Source organism: Physcomitrium patens, chromosome 4, assembly GCF_059467195.1.
Source record: "Physcomitrium patens ecotype Gransden chromosome 4, ASM5946719v1, whole genome shotgun sequence".
Taxonomy (NCBI): domain Eukaryota; kingdom Viridiplantae; phylum Streptophyta; class Bryopsida; order Funariales; family Funariaceae; genus Physcomitrium; species Physcomitrium patens.
This window is the reverse complement of record NC_143413.1, coordinates 8,439,090-8,455,331: the sequence shown is the minus strand read 5'-3', so window position 1 is coordinate 8,455,331 and position 16,242 is coordinate 8,439,090. Positions and strand designations below refer to the sequence as shown.

The following is a 16,242-nucleotide window of genomic DNA, read 5'->3' as shown; positions in this document are numbered from 1 at the left end:
GTGCATCCAAAAATGAATAGTGGTGCATACTTAAATACCACAATAATAAAGGGAATAATTTAATAACGCATGGTTATACTTGCAACTTTGGTTTATTTGAGAACAATTTTTTCTTTCATGACTATTAATAAGAATTCTAGTAAGACACGATTTGAATCTATATTTAAAAGTAAAGTTTTTATTAAAATTAAAATATCTAATCAATCTTATTTTTAAATAATATTTTACATGATATTTTCGAAATTAAAATAACTAATCATTAAAATCATAATGTGTTTTTTGGAGAACTTAACATGATAATTCAAAATACAACTATTGAAAGTATGATGAAAGAGGAATCATGCACTGATGTTTACTAACTAACCCAATAATTTTGGAAATTTAATAAAACAACAATGCTAAACTAATAATCAAGTAAGTGTGCAAACTCCAACATCCAACATCCATCCAACGTACATCCAACGTACATTCAAAGTCATTTAATTACAAAAAACCCAAATACATTTAAAGTATTGAGAGAATGCATAAAAGTAGAATTGAAAAGATACCCAATTATTCACAATGAGAAAGAACGCTAGAGTATATTCTTACTTTTAAAATGAGTCTGACTTATAAACAGCATCTCTAATGCAGTCCTCAAATTCTAATGTGAAACCAGATTTGTTTAACTTAGAGTAACTAAGGTTCCAGACAACGTTCATACTACGGAAAGCATTTGTCTAGGGTTCCACTAAGAAAGTGAAAAGGCGTATAAAAAGTAGAAAGTACTAGGGGAATGTAAGAAGGAATTGGCCCTTGTCGAAGGATGGGATAAACGATGGGAACGCATGGGGAACGCAGCCATGGGAGTGCGGAGGGAAGATAGGGAACATTCATGCATTTGGCCGGGATTCTGGACCCTGCTTTTGAAAGCGAAAAGCGTTATGAAGCTCGCACCATGCTCCGTGAGTCCACGCAGCCAGCGTCGTCGGTGCAACTTCAAATAACCCGAGTTCGGTACTCTCCATCGTCCCATTGTAGTTGCATGATCTCTTCAGTCTCTCCTTTTGTCTGCTAATTATCACAACTGAGCTTGAAACCTGAATGTAAACGATTTCTGATAGAGTTTCTTGAGAGCTCTTTTTAATTTCTTCTTTAATCTTTTCTTTGATTCAGTTTGCGTGAGTGAGGGCTTGTTGTGTGCTGGTCTATTTGTAGAGATTTCTCGAATAACCAGCGAAGAGGAGATAGTGTTTTGAAGCAATTACGGTAGGTAGGGTTTGTTTTAGAGGGTCTTGAGTTTTGGTCGTTTTCGGAGTTTTAGTGAAGATCTGTTCTTAATTCTCTTTCCATAGTTTTGTTATTCATTGATAATTTGAGTATTTTTGTCATTATTTTGGTTATTTTTTTTTAATAAAAAATTTCTTTCCCTAGAGGTTCGTTTTCCTTGCTGCATTGCTTCCTCACTTGACCTCCAGGATATGTCCAGCAATTTAGTACAGTTGTTCCATAGTCAAACGTCTTTCATTATTTCGAAAAGACTGTGTAGCAGGAATACTGTAGTTGTGTTCTCTTGTTAGGACTGTCGCGCTCTTCAACGAATATGGATGATGTGGAGATGAAGCCAAGTTTATCTTTGGGGTTTGTTCAAATGATGCAGCAATCTGTGCAACAGCAGATGAGTGCTGGAGGCCAAGTTCACAGCACTCTGCCAGCTCTGTCGAGGGGAAGTTCTTTGAGTGATGCTATTCAGGTTTGAACCTGATACTTAGAATCAGACTCATCGTTTAATGCGTCATTGCCTTACATGATTGTCAACAGGGAGGGATGGTTATGCAAGAGGGTGCAAGAGGTGGCAGATCATCTCTTGAAGCATCTTGCATGACCGTCTCTTCCTGCAGGTAGAGTTATGTAAAGAATTAAACAAAACTAACTTGGTGCATGATTATGGTATAAGGTTAAGTTGTAGTCTGGAATGAAATGATAGTACAACGCTTGAAATATGATTACAGTCTTCTTGAAATGCTTTACTTCATATCTTCATGTGCAAGGACATGGCCTTGTTCATGTGTCATTTTGAGTTGTGTCCAGTCTTATTCGAAGAAATGAGGAGTACTGAGTTGGCAGAAGAATTAAGTCCATAGTATGTGGAAATAATCGCGGACCTTCACACCAAGTCGCCTGAAGCACGTTGTTTGATTGTCCTTTGCTATCAATTCTTTCCCTCGGACAAGCCTACAGCGGGTCCGAGAGTCGATTACAGGGATTTGGTAAAAACATAGAAACACATTGTAAGCGTCCATTGTGGTAAATCATGTCATTGCAATGTTCTTCCGTCTTTTCAGAGATTATGATGCGTTTAAGAGTTCTGCTAAATGTGAATGACGTGTGGTTTAGGTTTTGAATTCACTTTCTCCTTCAAGGATTGTGAAATACATGTTGCAAAAAGCGCTCAGGTTTGGATAGAGCATGCTCTGATTGTTTGGGTGAATGATACATGTGCAGGTAGAGACGGCCATGCAAATCACCTCCAGGGACAGTGCACAACTTCTCCGGCACAAGACTGGTGCGTCAGGTGGGTTCTCTCCTCTTGGGAGCACTCAAGGACTGAAAAGGAAGAGCTCTGCTTTACTCAGTGGTCAATTTCGGACTCCGACACTTCCTGCAAGTATGGCTGGGCGAAATAATTCTGCATCTTGTGGACAGCAATCTCAACTTACGTACCATCATTCGTCTCGCGGATCGCAACCAGTTGTTCATCAAATGTCTCATGGTGCTTTCCGGGCTGTTGTTTCATCGGATCACCATCAGAACGGGATTTCCAAGCCAGTTTTGAACTATCCGTCTAACATGTCTCCAAGAGTGGTAGTTAACCACAACAGTTATCAGACTCATGATAATGAATCTCGGAAACGAGCAGTGAGGGATTGGGGAAATAGACCACTTGCTGAGGTTGATCCAGATCTGTGGAAGATTATGGAGAAGGAGAAGAGTCGGCAATGGAAAGGTATAGAGCTGGTTGCATCTGAAAATTTTACTTCACTGGCTGTGTTTGAAGCTCTCGGAAGTCACCTCACAAACAAGTATTCGGAGGGACTCCCTGGTTCCAGGTACTACAAGGGTAATGAATACATTGATCAGATTGAGTCCCTTTGCATTTCTAGGGCGCTTGCAGCTTTTCATCTGGACAATGAGAGATGGGGGGTAAATGTCCAGCCATATTCATGCTCTTCTGCCAATTTTGCTGTTTACACTGCATTGTTGCAGCCAAATGATCGAATTATGGGTTTGGATGTCCTATCCGGGGGCCATGTTAGTCATGGTTATCACACACAGAGCGGCAAGAAAATCCCTGCTGCCTCTATATATTTCCAGACTTTGCCATTCAAGGTTCACCCCGAAACAGGACTTATTGACTATGATAAAGTGGAGGAAATTGCGCTACTATATCGTCCCAAAATCCTTATATGTGGAGGAAGCTCATATCCTAGGGAGTGGAATTACTCCCGATTTCGCCAGGTTGCCGACAAGATCGGTGCCGTTCTTATGTGTGATATGGCTCACATCAGCGGTCTCGTTGCAGCGCAAGAGTGTTTAAGCCCGTTTGACTACTGTGACGTGGTCACTACTACAACGCACAAGTCACTTCGTGGACCTCGCGGTGGCATGATATTTTTTCGGAAGGGATTGAAGTCAGCCAGCAGGCCAGCCGATGGGCAGTATAATTTTGAGAAGGAAATCAACATTGCAGTGCACCCTACGTTACAAGGTGGCCCGCACAACAATCACATAGCAGCCTTAGCTGCAGCTCTTAAGCAAGCTGCGTCTGCAGAATACAAGGCGTATATTCAACAAGTGATTAAGAATGCTCAGTCACTTGCTGAAGGGTTAAAGCGTCGAGGGTGTAAGCTGGTAACAGACGGGACAGACAATCATCTGATGCTATGGGACCTTCGTCCATTTGCCATCCCGAGCAGTCTGTTCGAAGAAGTTTGTGAAGCGTGTCACATAACGGTGAACAAGAGTGCCGTTTATGGTGACAGCAGCTCATTTCAGCCTGGTGGTGTACGGATTGGAACTCCAGCAATGACATCACGAGGATGTAACGAAGGGGATTTCGATATTATCGCAGATTTGCTTCATCGGGCTGTCCAAATCACAACAGCTCTGCACAAGGAGAATCCGAAGCAGCAGCGCAACCTGGGAAGCAATTCTGACGTGCAGGCTCTGAGGGCCAAGGTTGAGGAGTTCGCTACCGCATTTGAAATGCCTGGATTTGATGTACCCTGTTGAAGTACGACAGAGTTTGTAGCTTATAAGGTTATTCAATGTTAGAGATTACACAGATGAAGATCTATGTTATAACCGGCACATCCCATATCCATATTGCTTTTTAAAGGCTTATGGGTGAATATCTGCAGCTTAGCATCATCAGGTGAGTGAGATTTTTTTCCTTCCTTTTGTCGCTACTGGTTCGGTAGATTTAAACATCGCAGAAGCACATGTTGTAAACAAATATGCTAGAACCTTGACACCTGTATTTATGAAGTTTATCCAAAGCATAGAAGAGATTGCGCAAGTTGATACCATTCATGAAATTCTATCATCTGCATCCTTATGTTGAAGTATGGTGTGGATTTGTCGGAAATTAGGATGTGGTAAACACTGTTGTTAAACACTGGATACTCATAGTTTGTGGCATGTGCAGTTTCAGGTGAGAATGAGTCGCCCCAGTGAAAGCACGACCTTCGCGTTGTTGTAGCTCCAGTGAAAGTTGAACTTACTTCATAGAGATTACCAAATGCAGAACTTTTCAAAAAGAAACGAATGACAAACAGGTGGACGATATGTACATAGCAGGATCAATATTCAAATGAACCATGTACCATTCGCTGTTAATCGGTGAATTTATACTCCAATGTTTAATGAGACTAGCATGTGATGATTTTACATGACAAACATGTAATAGATGCAGGCAAAGTTCCTTCAATACAAATAATTTTTAAGTCATACTGGGTACCTTCTTCACTGTGAATCCCATTCACAACACTCGTGCTTCCATGGAGCGTGCAGTAAATTTAAAATTCCGATTAAGCTTAAGCACATTGACAGTTTAAGATCGATGAATATTGGACTGAAATGTGAGTTATCATCTCATGTAAAAGAATTGTACCTAAGCGTGCATCATCTTTGGAAATGCTTACTCATAGTTCATCCATCATGTATCACGTCGGTGTTTTTGATGTTGTCGATCTGCGTGCAGTATTGTTTGGTTTAATATAAGCCCATGTTTTCTGTAGGTACGGCATTTTCTCTGCAGATTTTCGTTTTCCCCGGGATGGAGTGAGGGTCAAGGTGTGCAAGAATCATAATCCTCGGATTATTGTTGGGAAAATGGTCGGACAGGCTATAGCCGGTTCACGATCCGAGGGATAAGTCGTTCTCCCATGCGAAGATGGAGAAATGAACTGTCGAAGACGCTGCAATTGCTGTGTTGGACAGTGGCTGGTCAGTCACCAATTTCGTCCTTGTGAGCGTTTTAGAATAGTTTTTTACCAATTATTTTTTAATTTAAAACTAAAATTGAAACTGTTGGATGCTTAAGCGTCATGTGCGACTTTTCTCCAAACCAAGTAAAAAGTGATCGATAAACACCCAGGTACTAATCCCATCGAAAGTTTCTCAAACTGGAAGTTGCAGATACACACTCGAATCGAATCCATGGAACAAATCCATGTAGGCTGTTGCTATCTCACTTCCTCTCCTCAACCAGTCCGAACGGAAAAGCATCCACTGAATAGATGTTTTGTGGAACCTCACGATACAACTGGTCCCCCTGTCAAGTCTTCTTTACAACACATTTCTTGTGACAGTGGGTGGATTGCCTTTCTCTGTCAAGTTTTGAGTCAGCGTCGCTGACAAAACAGCCGGTGTCGTTTTCTGGTGTCACGGCCAAGGTGTGTCGCTGGAGCGCTGAGTCTGACTGAGATATGCTTCACATCCCTGAGTGAGTCGCGGGACTGATCACTTGGGTAGTGATCTATGGTTCCCAGTTCTTTGCCGGGGTCGTTTGTGAGAAGACGGTTGTGGGTACAGTCCAGCGAGAAAGATCATCTGCAGGGGGTTTACTCATTCTTTCGTCCCTGGTGATAACGCAGGGCGGATGCTAGAATTCTCAAGACTTGAAGGTTTGTAAGGTGCTTATCTCACTTAACTATTCTGTAGCTAGTGAATATCAAGCAAGATACACCTCCGTAAACCTCCAATATATTTCAGTTTCAGTTATCGACATCGATTAGAGTATCTCATTTGCTGTCAGTTAATCCATGACAATTGACGCTTCATCAAGGTTCAGTCCACTTCACTAGCAATCGATTTGAAGCTTCGTTCGCATCAGATTCGACTGCAGTAAATTAGGTACGATTGCCTTCGAAGTTTTGTTTTTTTATTTCTCATTTTTTATCAACAGACGTCTTAACTGCTTATACAGTAGAAACTGTTCAATTTCATACTGTGTAAATGCATCACCTCTCTGAATGCATGAGAATCCGCCGGGCCGATGTCGGGCCTGTAGTTAATAGTTAATGCATAACCTGTGTTGTTAATGCATTACCTGATTAAATGCAGAACCGCCTCCGTGTCCCAGCTCTATGCAATTAGACAGGTTCTACTGTAGAATAGGTCTCATGTATCTGTCACCCATAGACGAGGATTCCACGTCGTACACTTGAAACTCGTAGTGCCAGAGATGCATTAGTGCAATTTGTAATGTGTGAGCAGACAAGTCTTATTCCGCAAACGTCTCCAAAATTAAGTTCCGTAAGATTCGCCGAAACGACTGATCAGATTGGTATATCTTCGATATCTGTTTACCTGCTGCTACCATGTTAGAAAATGAAAATGTCAGCATGACACGTTGTACTTATTTATTTGTTGGATATTTTAATTTTGATTGGTTGGTAGTGAAATGTTGAATTAATTCACTGCTTCAAACGAAGACGTCATTCCCTAAAACATAAAAATCATATCAAATGCATTGATGGTATTGGAAATGATATGTTACGCATTTTTTAAGTTCCATTTTTTGAAGATTCATTGATTTTTTTTGCAGTGTGTAAAACTTGATAACAAATCTAAAAATCATGTATTATTCTAAATGATGAATTTATTCAATATAATATTTTTCTAAGTAATTTATTGATTAAAAAAAACAAGTTATAGTTTAAATAAAATTATTTATGAAAACTTACTTTGCTGTTGATGCAGAAGATGGGATTGGTGTAAGAGATGGTAGGCATGGCAAAGAAGAAGGCTAGAGTTGTGTTTAAATGGTGCATAATGATAACCTATAGTGTGTGGTGGTAGGCAGTAATGCAACATGATAACTAACTCTTAGAGTTTGCACCAACCACATGGATTCAACATTAACTTAAGACTTTTTCTTATCGTTAAAACATGTATATAATTGTTTTTATTTGTATAAAGTAAAGATGCTAGATACCACTGGTATGAAGCACATCATTAAATTTTCAACTGACTAAGTTTATTTTCTCAATTTCTTCTCTTTGCAACTTAAAACACTCACTTGCTAAGATTTGGTAACATGTTATAAAAACATCAAATCCACATAAATCCAAAATACATACTAAGATTTTTACAACAATAATAAAAACTTATATATATATATATATATATATATATATATATATACAGAAAAATAATTTTATAATATTTAATCAATGTATTTTGGATCATGTATATATATAATAGATAAATTGATCAAAAAAGTATTTGTAAAATTTATTGATGATTTATAATACTCTTTGTAGCTTTATAAATTGTAAGTTTTGAATTATACAAAAGTATATTTACATGTGAAAGAATTGAAGTCTAAATGTTACAAGTTAAAAATATTAATATTCAGATATAGTTTCAAAATAGTATACTAATTTTTAATATTGATTTGAAAAATTGTTAAATATATCGAAAATATAAAAACTTTATAATTACTTTTCTTTTAATTTAAAAATTAAAATAGATTTATATGTAGTAGTTACAAAAATTATAACTAAGATAATTAAAATTTTATTAAAATAATTTAGTTGTTAAAAGATAACTTCTATAATCAAATCTTTAAATTCATATAAATAAATAAATAAATAAATATATATATATATATATATATATATATTCCATGAGTCAAATTAAAACTACACATTAACAATTGTAATCTTTTTTATTGAATTTTTTATAAAAACTTTATAACATTACATCAGTTAAATTATATTTACTAAATCAACACCAATCTATAAATGTTGATGAAATTGTATTATTTTAAATCTAAAAAATATATACTATTTTTAATCTAACATACATATAAAAACTTTAAAAATCAAAGAAAAATTTATATGGTACAAAATTTATCTAATTAACCATTACAAACTATGATATTTTTACCTATTAAAATATATCAATGAATTTAAAGATAATATATGCATGTATATAATGTATTTATGTGTATAGAGAGAGAAGAAAATGACTCTAAGTTTTAAAAAATATAATTTATGTTCAAAGTATTTACATGCAATTACATCTCTTAAGACTTGTATTTATAATAATTCATCTTGGATATTCTATTACACAAGCTCATAGATTCTATCATTATTTGTTTGTGCATTGGCTACTTATAAATATCTTTATTTTCTTTACTAATTTATTTAACCTCAAAAGCTCTTTACAAGCTAAAATGGCTTTTGGTTGTTTCAATCATTCTACATGAAATATCAAACTGTGGTATTTTTATCATTTTTTTCTTTTTTGAGAGTAGAAAATCATATGAAGTTTAAGCTCCACTAATTTGTTTCAAGAAAGTAGGTTGTTGGAATTAGTTATGGTGTTTTTTAGATTTGAACCTCAATTTGGATAGTTTGGACAAGGGTGTGTGCTAATTACATGGTGGCTATAATCGCAAGGAGTTTTGGGGATTGCATGATAATAGTATTACAATACAGGGACTCCAATATTAGTCCAATGCAAAGATGCCTAGTGTATTTTAGAGCTAATGATCATATGTGACCTTCTAAAACCCATATCAATTCAGTTTTTAATGTATTTTTTTACATGTACTTGTATACACGTCTTCTTGCTCCAAGATTTTGCATGCATGTTTCAATTAAAGATTGTCTTGCTTTGTGGCCATCTTAGTTGACAACCATATCCTTTGTCAAAGATTAGATCACGCATTATCTTCGCACACAGTAGTTCTCATCTAACAATTGAATGGGAGATTTAGTTTCAATCGGTTACCTAGTTTTTCTTTTATCATCAGCAAGTGATTTGATCTCAAATACTTAGTGGAAGTTGTGTAACTAAAATTACTAAACAAATATGACTTTTGGCACCTAAAACTGGCAGTCACGTACCCTCACAACCAGCAGAAGAAGCAAAAGCATATAGTTCAATGTTCTCATTGCCTGGTCTCTTCTTTCCCACAAGCACTGCTGTCGTCATATCCAAGAGAACATATGTATCCAAACAACTCCGGTACTTGAATTCTAAGGTTGTAAATCAAGCAGCCGTTCAGGGGAAGGCTGTGAGGATGCTGATTTAAGCTCTGGCTCAAGTGCTGTCTAGGCCAGATTACCCATGAACAGCACTGTTTACGCTGGCCTCGTCACCTCAACTAGGCTATACATGCCTCGAACTACGTCATAACCACAGAAAAAACAGAGGATTGGTAGAATAACAGGCCATCATTGACTTTCCTGAAACAATCGCCACTTACTTGTGACACCAGGTGATGGTCCTAAAGTGCAGAGCATTGCAGAGGCGGTATCAGCCACGCGATATCAGCCAAAGCATACTTAGCAGGCAGGATTCTCTAGGATACGTTGAAGAGCTTTGAAGAACACGAGCCGGCATAATGCTTCTGCTTTCTGTACTTACAAGGTAACAACAATGATGCTACATATCAATATTGATCTTGAGAGACTATTAGAGTGTCTTCATCTCCCTATACAGCTCCCCGCTCCTCTCTACTCTCCAACTAAAAGGCTCAAATAGGCTCCGCGTGCTCTGAACTCGTGCCCGGGCGGTACTGAATACATTAGAAATACAGCTCCATCCCCACAGTGCAGACACCAGGTTAGGTCTACTGTACAGGGGAAGCATCGCCAATGGTCGTGAAAGAATCATGCACTTTCCTGAGCATGACGTTGTCCCGAGCCCAGTCGGATACGGGTGCTTTCACGAATTGCGTGTACAGCTTGTTCTTTGCACAGGTGACCTTGATCAGTTCATGAGCGACGGGGCTGTCAATCTCAAACACGTAGTAGAGCTGTCCATTCTGAACTAGGTCATCGGATTTGACCTCCTCTGCTGATCCGAGAATATCCTGCAAGTTCACATCCGACAAAGCCAGGTTGTTGAGCACGTTGTCTCGAGGTCCCAACTTCCTGAATCCAGAGAGATAGGTCAGGTACACCTTCTCGTCTTTTCTCCTGGGGTTGTAGAACTCTGCGTCCGTTCCATTTGTGCCTTTCTCTACTTTCGAAATCTGGCGCTCCTTCCAGCCCTGGAAAATAAAATAAAAATCATCACCACGCCGATCTCATCAGGCTCCTCGTTGTCAATGATCTTGAATGAAATCCCAATGAGAACTCACTGTATTGCGCTCATAGAATCAGAGCATGACGCTTAAGCCCCGAAGGCTGTGATTGTGAGGGTATGTACACTTTTGCCTCATAAAATCTGGGAATGTACATGAAATCTCATTGTAGTTTTTACCACCAGAGAGCCACAGGTTAACTAAATACATTGGAGTAGACAGATGCAGACTTATAGTCATGGTTCTCGAATTTGCACTTAAAAGACCAGGCTGCGTCCGATGCAGGACCAAGCCGAAAAGAGGGTAAACCATTTTGACGTATTGGGCAACTTTCTAATCCGATATCGCTGCCGACGTTAGTATTTGGAATACCTTGACATGCAGCCACAGGAACGCAATGCTGTGGAAACACATTGTCTGACCAACTGGTAAGGTTTCCAGTCTGTTTGTCCATGCCTTGCGATACATGGGTATCTTCAAGGTCGCTTAAGAGACTTGGATGCATAAGATCAAACTCTTCTCCTCTTACCATGCCCAAAACGAAAAGACTATTTTAAACAGGTATAATCTAGGTTCGGTTGTTTTCGGAACTGCTAATACTCCCAGCCCAGTTGACAGTCGACTATACATACAACGATATCACTTCAAAACCGGTTCGTGCTCTCTAGATACTACATCACACTTTGGCATTCTAGGACGTCAATCACAATCGTATATCGCTCGCATGAAGACCCATGTGTGACATCCGGCAATTGATAAACTGTCGGTGCTGCGAGTGATGATGCAAAATAAATACTTGGCCTCACTGCTTCCATCCATAATTCCAAACCTAATCGAAGACAACGAGGTGTTGATACAAAACTGCATCATTAAAGAAAAACTCGCTCTGACAACTTTGCTCGTCTCCAATGCGAAATCCAAACTCAGATACAGATCAGGACGGCAAGAGGGTTACCTGAGGGACATCGAAAATGTACTCGGCGCTATCCTTCTTGTTGGCATTGCCACCGTATCCACCGTAGCTGGAAGCACTAGCCGCAGTGCCATAGTACGTCTGGAACGGAGCGTCACCCTCGTCCGCCATAGCCAAACCGGTGGCTCCATTCGACAGCAGCACCATCGCTGCAGCACCAAGCGCGACGGCTCCACTCCTCACCCAATCCTTCGTCTTCTCCACTTCCTCCTCTCGCATCGATGCCACGCACACCAAATTCTTCCGCCCTTTGGCCGCAGCGAGTGAAGTGGCACTTTGGGGCACCGACGAGTGATGGACTCCAGCGACAAGGCTGGTGCCCATCACTCTCTTGCCAACGACGGAGGACATGCCGGTTGCCACAGCGAGCGCCATTGCCATTACCAAAAACTGCGATTCACCTCAAAACGCAAAATACAGGAAAATCCACCAGGATGTAGGATGAAGGGAGAGATGGGTGATGAGATTGCGAAGCAGGACGAGGACCCAAGTGAAAAAATCCGACGCGGGGTTGCGCGGGGGCGTGGAGATGCTGGCGGCCAATGGGCGACGAAGAGCGCAAGGGTGGAAAGGCTACGCTGCAGCCCCGAATGTGGATAAGCTGGGCCCCAACCCCAACGAATGAATGAATGAATGGGGAAACTTGAACCCCTTCCCCCCATTTGCCTTTCTCCAAGGAAATATTTCACACCCTATTATTGAGATAAATCTTGGTGATAGGCAGCCTAAATGGAGGGAGGGAAGGAGGGAGAATTGAAAGTGGCCACCTTTTTTAATAGAATTTATTGTACTATGGATTATTAAATTTTTGCATTCTAACAAGTAAGGTAAATTTAAATTTGAATAAGAATTGAGCTTTTTCTAACTATGATGTCTGTAGAATTGTTTATGTACATAGGGCATTGCTAATGTCACCATTTCTACCGTTTTTTAATATTAAAATAATAATATAATTAAAATAAATATATACATAACTTTATATATATATATATATATATATATATATTTCTTTTAGAAACAAGAATATATTCATATATACATACTAAGATGTCAATAAAAAATATTCTTATTAATTATTTTTTAAATTAAAATTAAATTATTTTTTTATATAATTTTATATATAGATATATATATATATATATATATATATGTGAGAATGTTAAAGAAATATAAACTATCCAAACCATTATTGTTCCTTTGTCCTTATTCCCACAATTCTTTCTATTCTCAACCTTTATCTCCCATATTAACTTCTATTCTACCATCCAATAGGTGAAATTGAAAGATGGACTTGAAGGTCTAGATAGTGGGAAGAAGGCAGCTAAGGGTTGAAGTTATAGAAGCAAAGTGTGTACAATTCAACCTTTGCCTCTAAGTACAATGAGTCACCTTTTTTTATAACTTGTATGAATAATTTATGTCTAGGACAAGAACTCGATGAAAACAAATAAACAAATGAGACTTTTTCAAAGAAATATAAAAAAATAGAACTAAAGATATATATATATATATATCTATATATATATATCTATATATATATACATATGTTAAAAAGAAAATAAAATAGCTATTGCCAAAAGACAAGAAAACTAGAGACTTCTTGAAATTAGATTAGAAGTAAGAAAAAAATTGATAAGAGTATATATATATGTACTATGTACTTAGAAGCTATGTGGCAACGTTCTATAGAATCTCTAAAATTTGTTGACTTTACACCATACATATCTTGACTTGCAAAACAAGTTTTCTAAATAGATGCTACATAATAAGCTTGTTTCACAAGCTACTAATATATGTCTCATATAATTAACTTGTTGACGAAGTTTCTATCTATCAATTAAATATAAATACATGTAAAGTCAAAGTAGCATCTATAAAGCTTCTAAGAAGCTTTTCTAGAAGATATTATAAAATTAATTTATTTTTATTTATTTCTCTCTATTCATATTACGTCAATAACAATTACAATAGATATATGTCTATGACATTATTCCTCCTAGGAATGAGTTTCAGAAGGAATGGTGATTACATCTTGAAGAAGTCTAAAATACGACAAATTATATTTGCTATGTACTTTGATTTTTGTTTCCTTTGAAGGTAGTTGATAGATCTTCTTAGCCATCAATAATGTCCCATTCTAGACAAAAAGACCACCTTTTTATTTGATCATTGTTGAGACCTTTGTAACTTCTTTCAAACAAAATATTTGTAACACCATTAAGAATCGTTTCTACCTCCAATATAATCACCAAACATTGAGACTTTCCTCTCAGGTTGTGATACCAAACGCATTCTATCTCACCATCTATTTGAAGAAGAACATGTCACTCTTGAAGGTCTTCATTCTTATTACTTTATCTTGAAGGTTGCGATAATTGTAATATCTTGTTTAATAAATCAACAAATGATGGCTCTAGGGTTGAATTTGTTGGTTGTTATTTTCCATCTCTTTAAAGCTACAATTATATAGAAACTACAAATAAAGATAGAAGCTAGAATGCAATCTTTCTTACATTATGTTTCTTTTATAGCAAAGGTTTGCTATCCTTCATCTTGGTTTTGATGGATGTCATTAATTGAAAACTTTGACCTTCTTTATTATATTTGAAAGATTTTTTGCTCACTCCAATATATATTTGCTGATATTGTATCTGTTGTTGTATTACATGAAGTCTTGCTTGAGAATACATTGGACACGTGCTTATGGAAGGTAGAATAGAAATTATAACAATAAAATCTTAATTCTAATATAATATTAAATAAACTCTAATTAAATTTTAATAATGCTAAATAAGTTTTAATCAAATTCAAAGAAACCTTAAAGAAATTACAAAAGAAATAATTAAAAATCTTAAAATAATTCAAAAGAAATCCACAATAAAATTTAAAAGAATTTCTAAAAAATCCTAAAAAAATTTAGAATAATCATAAATATATCTTAAAATAAATCTCAATCAAGTCCTAATTTAATCTTAATTAAAATTCTAATGGACTTCAATCAAATCCTAGGCCAAACCAAAAATCCTAAATCTTAAACAAATCCTAAATCCTAAATCCTAAATCCTAAGAAAATCCTAAATCCTAAATTTTAAACAAATCCTTAACCAAATCCTAAACTCTAGTCCAACCCTAAATCCTAATCAAAACTTAAATAAATTCTAAGTAAATCCAAAATCTTACTTCAATCCTAAATCTTAATCTTAACTAAATTCTAAGCAAATCCTAAATCCTAGTCCAATCCTAAATCCTAATCAAACCTTAATCAAATCCTAAACTCTAGTCTAATTTTAAATCCTAAAAAAATCTTAACCAAATCCTAAGAAAATTCTAAACTCTAATTCAATCTTAAATCCTAATCTAATTCTAATTCTAAACCAACTCTTAATCAAAATCTTATCAATTCAACCTAATCCTAATATAATATAGAATCTCAATATCTATCAATTAAACCATTGATCTTGCTTAGAATTTTATATACTTTTTAAAACTAAATTAGCAATAATCATACAAAATTTGAAGATAATCACACTTACCAAATCAAAGAAAAATCCTAAAATCTGCTCAAGTATTGGCTAGTTTCTTATTCTAATTTGATTATTGAATATTCAGTGATAATTTTTTTTTAAAATTATTTAATTATTTTCAAATTTTACATATGTTTAGTAAATCGAGTCTATTATCTTTATATACAAATTTCATTCCAATCTAATTAGTAGATTACTATAGATCTCAGAAATCCTAAGTGCCCCTCAAAGTTCAATTTTTGAGACCTCAATTTACTTGAAATTCAATAACCTTCAATTCAATTATTTGATCAAGCTCAAATTTATAACATACTCTTAAGAAAACTAATTGCATAAGTCCTCAAAATTTGAACTATAGATCTATTACCAAAACCACGAAATTTTCCAAAATGTAATACCCTTTTTATTTCACAAATTCTAGAATCACCAAAAAAAAACTATGACTTTGTAAAGCTCTTTCAAAGTCATTATATACTCAAATCACTCAAAATTAATTTTTTAAGAAACCTTATTAAGTTCGATTTCAAATTTTACTTTGTAATCTACTAAAAAATCCTAGAATTATTATAAGTACCCAATTTTTTATCTTGAGATATGATTTCAATCTAGGTTGATAACTGGTCTTCTTTGGATATGAAATTTTTCCCTTTTGAATTAATTTTTAATAAAATAAATTCCTAAATTCTTCCTATATATACTCATATTTTTTATTTTTTTAATCTATCTTTTTTTTTATTTATTTATTAATGGCTTTACAAAATAAATAGAAGACTATTTTGTCAAAAGGTAGCATTTATACCTTTAGTTTTACTTTCTTTTGGACTATTATCTATTTTCTAAGATAATTTGTAATAATATTTAAAGTAAGATCTTCTATCCTATAATTATTTCTTCATGCTTTTCACCTATTAGTCATAATACATCATGATATCCCACTAATGAATAAGATATTTCAACCTAAATCGACACCTTCTCAAGTCTAAGACTTTTTCTATCTTAAATTCTTTATTTTTATCTATTTTTATAAGATATTGTCGTATTTGTTTTCTTCCTAGAATATTCATTTTCTTGTGTGGCTTTAAAAGAGATATGTAAAATATAAGATTGATATTCATAGATTTGAATAGATGTAATCAATAAGTGATGGGATTAAACGATTT

At 35.9% G+C, this 16,242-nt stretch overlaps 2 protein-coding genes across 6 annotated transcripts; one reads left to right on the top strand and one right to left on the bottom strand.

The window, feature by feature from the left end:
• The first annotated feature begins 850 nt into the window (after nucleotides 1–850).
• LOC112281737 (serine hydroxymethyltransferase 4) lies at nucleotides 851–4,989 on the top strand. Of its 5 annotated transcripts, none has more exons than XM_024518577.3 (4): nucleotides 851–991; nucleotides 1,640–1,732; nucleotides 2,485–4,414; nucleotides 4,688–4,989. In XM_024518577.3, exons 1-3 carry the CDS (start codon nucleotides 875–877, stop codon nucleotides 4,270–4,272), a joined length of 1,998 nt encoding a protein of 665 aa, XP_024374345.2. In that variant the 5' UTR covers nucleotides 851–874; the 3' UTR covers nucleotides 4,273–4,414; nucleotides 4,688–4,989. The 5 variants fall into 5 exon arrangements, with proteins under 5 accessions (XP_024374345.2, XP_090105778.1, XP_024374348.1 ...); XM_024518578.3 differs by having other exon boundaries at nucleotides 924–996; XM_090249652.1 differs by lacking the exon at nucleotides 1,640–1,732.
• Nucleotides 4,990–9,506: 4,517 nt separating this feature from the next.
• LOC112281476 (thylakoid lumenal 19 kDa protein, chloroplastic) lies at nucleotides 9,507–12,010 on the bottom strand. Its single transcript, XM_024518049.3, has 2 exons — nucleotides 11,541–12,010; nucleotides 9,507–10,552 (listed from the first exon to the last, which is right to left on the bottom strand). The coding sequence occupies exons 1-2, from the start codon at nucleotides 11,937–11,939 to the stop codon at nucleotides 10,130–10,132; spliced, it is 822 nt and encodes a 273-aa protein (XP_024373817.1). The 5' UTR covers nucleotides 11,940–12,010; the 3' UTR covers nucleotides 9,507–10,129.
• Between the last annotated feature and the right edge of the window lie 4,232 nt (nucleotides 12,011–16,242).

What these genes read in the sequence shown, in the direction of transcription:
- LOC112281737 (XM_024518577.3), top strand. Translation starts at nt 875, where the DNA reads ATGCATTTGGCCGGGATTCTGGACCCTGCTTTTGAAAGCGAAAAGCGT. An exon ending in TGCAACTTCAAATAACCCGA is followed by an intron (nt 992 to 1,639) that starts GTTCGGTACTCT and finishes CAAATGATGCAG; the next exon opens with CAATCTGTGCAACAGCAGAT. An exon ending in CTTTGAGTGATGCTATTCAG is followed by an intron (nt 1,733 to 2,484) that starts GTTTGAACCTGA and finishes ATACATGTGCAG; the next exon opens with GTAGAGACGGCCATGCAAAT.
- LOC112281476 (XM_024518049.3), bottom strand. Translation starts at nt 11,939, where the DNA reads ATGGCAATGGCGCTCGCTGTGGCAACCGGCATGTCCTCCGTCGTTGGC. An exon ending in ACATTTTCGATGTCCCTCAG is followed by an intron (nt 10,553 to 11,540) that starts GTAACCCTCTTG and finishes TTTATTTTCCAG; the next exon opens with GGCTGGAAGGAGCGCCAGAT.